Raw genomic sequence first — 6,000 nt, forward strand, 5'->3', positions numbered from 1 at the left:
GCCCCTGGATCACATTCTGAATAAATTCAGGGAGTTTTGGTGGTGGGGACCCACAGACAGCCTTTGAGTTAGTACCACAACTCACTGTAGACTCCAACCTTCATTCTGCCAGTATTTTTAGCCACAGTTTATCTCGAAAGCATTTAATCCTTGGTGAAGAACAAGAATTAACCAAATAGTTATAAATCCTTGGAAACAGGTTCACTCTTATCTTCAAGCCAGGGGAAGAACCATCAACACAACATGGCTATTACACCCAAGCATGGAGAGACATGACTTTGCCACTGCCTTGCAGCTGTGAAACACTGGCTGCATTTTTTATTACTTAAAAAAAATGAGCAGAGTTTTAAGAAATACTCGTGTTAGTAAACTCTAATTTCTAATATGTGGGAACACCTTATAACTAAGAGGGCTACTTAATAAAGATGAAAACTAGCAATTGTTAAGTGCTCAACACATGGTGCTCTTACAAATACTCCATAATGTTGAGCAACCCTATTTTATAAATTAGAACATTCAAGTGCAGACAAGCTAATTTACAATTTTCCTCCTAACCTGACCACCTGAGGCAGAATCACCTGGGGGTTTGTTATGAATGCAGAGTCATGGATTTCACCCCAGAATTGCTGAATCATAAACTCTGAGAGGTGAAATATGGGAATAGGTCTTGTAAACAAGCTTCAGAATTGTCTGTAACATATTTTAGATAAACACTGCTCTAGTTGAGGTATGTGCTGTGGTCACTGTGTTAAAGTGAAAGATTTTACCTATCAACAATTGCCTTGTTCGTTTTTCTAAATTTTATTTACTTTGTTGTGGAGAAATATATAGCAAAATAGATACTATTCTGTTCCACCTTCATACATATAAATTCAGCTTACATTCTATATTTATAAATATTTAAGCTTTCAAGTGGCTGTTGCCAATCTGATCCTATACAGAGAGTTCTTAAAAAGAGGTCAAGATATAACCTAGTTCTTAAATGAGCTCAATGCAGACATTTTTCACCAGTTAAGCTCAATTCTCATTTTAAGAAGACTTTAGAGGACACTTTTGTTAAAAGATTATCTAAGGGTAATAATTTCAGGATTTCATCTATATTCCATTGCTCCAGTCTAGAACTCATTAGAATTTTAAATTATGTTCTATATTTCCCCCCTTTTGATCAGGATTCTTCTGCAGATTCCTTGATCTAAATATTTAGCAATGGTCCTTCCTACTTTAAGAAATTATTTGTTTAAATAAATGTTTTGGCCATTAAAATTACTGCAAATATTATTTGTAATAATTTTAGGGCTAAGCAATAATCCAGGTTTACCTGTTCCTCACACCCTATCTCGGAGGAACTTCAGTTACTTTTCATTGAAAAGTTAACAGTAGTAAAATGAAGAAAAGATGACAAACTCAGACTAATGTACCTGTACTTATTTAGCCCTAAGCCCCAAGTTGTTAAGTTGATGCATGAATATTGAGTATATCACAATTTCTGGAACTAAAAAAACCCAGTTTAGACACAAAATATAGATATTTGCCTTGAGGTATCAAAATTGCAGGGTCCTTTAGGAATAAACAGTTTAAGAATCCAGTGAAAGAAATACACACAGATTCTTTTTAAAAGAAGAAGTAGAAAATACATTTTAAAAGTTTTTAAAAAATGAATTAAAAACCCTGTATCTGTTATTCATAGAGTCGTTATGAGTTGTATTTGATTCAACAACACATAACAACAAAAACAAGGAAAAATCTCTTGTAGCATATAAGACAAATGAATATTAAACTAAATAAGAAAAAAAGGAAAGGAAAAAGAAATCAGAGTAACTCTGTGAAAGATAACTTGCTAATATATAATATAAAAAATGAAAATAGTAAAAATTCCATTCTAACCCCCATGTTTCTAGTGAGAATATTTGATTCTCAGTTAAAAATCTACCTTGTTTTACATTATGATGGAGATAACAAACACATACAAACTCATTTCATAGTTCTGCTATAGTAATATACTGGGAGATTATATAGCCATTAAAAAAAGAAAGTATAATGAGTATTTACTAACATTTTAAAAACCACCACAAAACTTATGACAGTTCCACTGAGTTTTTGAGGTTGCAAATTATACAAGAGCAGACGGTGCGTCTTACTCCAATGGAAAGAGGTTAGAGCCTTTCTCCCTAAGAATTATGCCACCAAACTTCCTTTTATCAACATGTCGTTAGGTGCCACTGAGTTGAATACAAGCCATAGAGACCCTATGAACAACAGATCTGAATCCTTCCCTATTCTGTGCCATCCTTGCACCTCCTGACACACTAGAGCCCACTGCAGCAGTCACCATGTCAATCCACATGGTCAAGGGTCTTCCTCTCTTTCACCAACCCTCCATGCACCTTTCTGAGCATCACATCCTTCTCCAAAGAATAGCCTCTCCTAGCAACATGCCTAAAGCATGTGAGGTGAAGCCTCGTCATCTTTGCATCCAAAGAGCACTCTGGCTGCACCCTTTCCAAGACATATTTGTTCTTTTAGCAGTCCATGGGATGTTCGGTGCTCTCCAACACCACAGCTCAGGGACATCAATTCTTCTATCATCCCTATTCATTGTCTATCTCTCAGAAGCATAGGAAGTGATAAAACAGAGCAAGGCCTGAAACAGATGCACCTTAGTCCTCAAACTGCCATCATTACTCCTCAGTAGTTTAGAGACGTTCCTAAATGTGGACTTTCTCAGAGCAATATATCTCCTTATTACCTGCCTGCTGGTACCAAGGAGGTTAATTATTGATGTAAGATGAAGTTGTTGATGGTTTCAATCTTTTCTCCATCTATCATGATGTTGCCTATCAGTCCAGTGGTAAGAATTTTTATTTTCTTGACAATGAGATACAATCATATTGAAGGCTGTATTCTGCAATCCTCTGCAACAGGTGCTTCAAGTTGTCCTCACTTTCAGCAAGCAAGATTGTATCATCTGCATAATGCAGGTTATTAATGAATCTCCAATCCTGATACCACATTCCTCCTCACGGAGTCCAGCATCTCGAATAATTTGTTCAGTATACAGATTGGACAGGTATGGAAAGAGAATACAACCCTGATGCACTTCATTCTTAATTTTAAAACATTCAGGGTTCCTTTGCTCTGTTAGAACAACACCCTTCTGATTTAGGTATGGGTTTCTCATGAATACAATTAAGTGCTCTGGGATTCTCTTTCTTCTCAATGTTAGCCATAAGTTGTCACAATCCATACAGTCAAATGCCCGTTTATTAATATAGTCACAGTATATTGCTAAAATAAAAGAAAAAACCAGAAAGTATATAGCATTTGGTACATTTTTTTTTAGAAATAAAAAAGAAATTTGTATATATTTGCTCTGTTCAGAAAACAGCTTTAGGCGGCAGCAGACTAAAAAGAAGAAAAAAGAAAACAGCTTTATGGTCTAAGTATATGTTTTGCAAGAGCACAATTAAATGTTCTGAGATTCCAGTCTTCTCAACATTATACACAATTTGTTACTATCCACACAGCCTTTGCATAGTCTATAGCACTGGGGGGAAAATACTAGAATGACTCCTACAAAATAGTAACTGAGAAAATGTTTCAAAGCATTTTGTACTCCATGCAGATCCTTCATTCTTAGAAGTCTCTATTTACTAATGATAAAAGGGATTATAAAGCATCCTACAGATTCTATTCTTTTATTAAATGGGGTCTGAATGATGTCAGAAGTATCACCTTTGGGAGTGGGCCCAATGTTTACTTTTAGGCATAAAATATCTCATGTGCAAAATTTATCACAGTCATTATAGCAGTCACATGGACGTTTACCCCATTAATAACAATCCTGATAAGAAGAGTGTATTATGGAGACCAGCTAATAGGTAAAGCAGCCTCTGCTAGAAATCCAAGAACTTTACACTGCCCCCAGGGTTCTTTGCCCCAGTACCTCATGTCTCCGAACTTCTTGCTGATGGCTGTCCCGACATTGCTGAAAGCTGCTGTCGCCTTCTGCCCCGCGTGACTCAGAGTCTCATGTGTTTTCTTGTAGCTAAACAGAAAGCAGAACAACAGTAAGAAACATAATTTGTATATCTTGGGCTTCTATCAAACATTTATCCTCTTCTTCCTTGCTTACTTTGAAAACACTCTTTCTTAACAGATTTAGGGAGAAGATGGTCTACAGAAGTAAGTGTTCCCCATGGTCATTGGGGGGATAATGGGCTACCTACTGCTTTTCACTGGAGGGAAAGTCATACAATGAGATCTGAATTCAGGAAGAATATCCATGCACACACCCAGATAGGATGTGGTCACCTTTAGTTACAAAGAGGGGCACTGCTCAGAGGAGGAAGTTGTTATACTTAATCTACTAAGACATCTTTTTGTAAGGAACTCTATGTAACAGAGAAATTAGGAAATATACATTTCAAAGGGAAATTTAAGTTTTGACTTATTGGTTAGTTTAAATAAAATCAGAAAAAGACAAAAACCATGACTCGTTATTTAACTTATTTTCTACTGTTTATAGCTGGGGATAACAAGGGCATATTATCTGTTGTCAATATAGGCCCTTTTGTCAGAAACAATTTTAGGAATACAGTTTGCAGGTTTTTTGCTTGTAAGTCAACATCCCCACTAGCTGTGGCTCCTTGAAAGCAAGGAAGCCATTCTTCTTCCCATCTCCAGCTCTGACAGATCCAGGAGAAACTCCATGTTCAATGAATGGAAGGGTCTGAGTGCAGGGGATGCTCCTCTGAATTGGTGCTGGCAGGAGGCTCAGATGGGTGTGGTGACAGGAACAAACAGATTACAGAGACAGCCTGGACAGAGCTGGTCAAGAGGTTCTAAATTGCAAATAATAGTAATATGGCAAAATGATTTGGAGCAAAAAACCTGACAGGGAGTATAGTGGGGCTTCCTATAGGATTGATAACTTTCTAAGAGTGATTTGGCAAAATGTGAAATAAACCCTAATGAATAAAAAGATATCAACAATCCTCCCCCCGTCAAAGAAAAGATTTATTAAAACCTATTTTAATCAAGTCCTTTCTGACTCATGGTGATCCCTTTTATTTAAGAGTAAAAGTTTTCTTACTGTGCTTTTTCCCTTCTGTAATCTTTACAAAAACAGATTGCCAGGCTTTTCTTTCAAGGCACTACTGGATAGGCTTAACCATAAGTCAGTCTCACTGCCATCAATTGGGTTCTAACTCAGAGTGACCCTTCACTGGGTTCCCAAGACTATAAGTTACAATAGGGGTAGAAAAACTCATTTTTCTCCTTCAGAGATCCTCATGGATTTGAGTTACAGAAAACATGTGACTTCTTTGGATTAAAAACTCATTATGGACTATGACAGCAGAGTCCCCTTTTTGACTACAAACTGCTTGTGCTACTCTGGGACCTAGTTCTTCCAAAGCTACACACATATCCTACAATAACTACATGCACATGAAAGTTTTGAGAACACTTGATACTATATTGAAACAGTTATATATATGAACCTCCTTTATTTCTCCACTTCTGTTTCCACCATCCCATCTCCCACAAACTATCCATTCCTAAATGTAATATTCAAAGCACCTCAACTAATTGCTGCTGAGTCAGCGTCGTTTCATAGCAGACCTTCCAGCAGATTTTTGGAGTCTGGAAGTTGCAGAAGCAGCAAACTGCCCAACTTATTCCCTCAGATTTGAACCATTAGAGAAGCTCAGCCTTTAATGGATATGTTTGTTGTTGCTGTTATGTGCCATCGAGTCGCTTGCGACTCATAGCAACCCTATATACAAGAGCTCTGAACACCGTTCTATCCTGGGCCATCCTAGACATCCCAAACACACTCATTCCCACCACTCCACTCACAGAATCAATCCATCTCATCGAAGGTCTTCCTCTCCTTCGCCACCCCTCCACTCTGCCAAACATGATGTCCCTCTCCTTGCTTTTTGCCAATTCCTCCAGAGCAATTTGAACTTCCTCTTTCATCACCACAGGCTCTTGCTC

The 6,000-nt window shown here is 37.4% G+C and overlaps 1 protein-coding gene across 2 annotated transcripts in view; it reads right to left on the reverse strand.

The window, feature by feature from the left end:
* Window positions 1-6,000, reverse strand: part of TPD52L1 (tumor protein D52-like 1) — a 58,970-nt gene that overhangs the window by 17,195 nt on the left and 35,775 nt on the right. For both annotated transcript variants that reach the window (XM_006878980.1, XM_006878981.1), the window contains exon 3: window positions 3,944-4,045. In XM_006878980.1, coding sequence (XP_006879042.1) covers window positions 3,944-4,045 — 102 coding nt within the window. The remainder of the gene's footprint in view (window positions 1-3,943; window positions 4,046-6,000) is intronic.

Source organism: Elephantulus edwardii, unplaced genomic scaffold (genome assembly GCF_000299155.1).
Source record: "Elephantulus edwardii isolate Elephantulus edwardi_28Jun2011 unplaced genomic scaffold, EleEdw1.0 scaffold00002, whole genome shotgun sequence".
In the NCBI taxonomy this organism is placed as follows: Eukaryota; Metazoa; Chordata; class Mammalia; order Macroscelidea; family Macroscelididae; genus Elephantulus; species Elephantulus edwardii.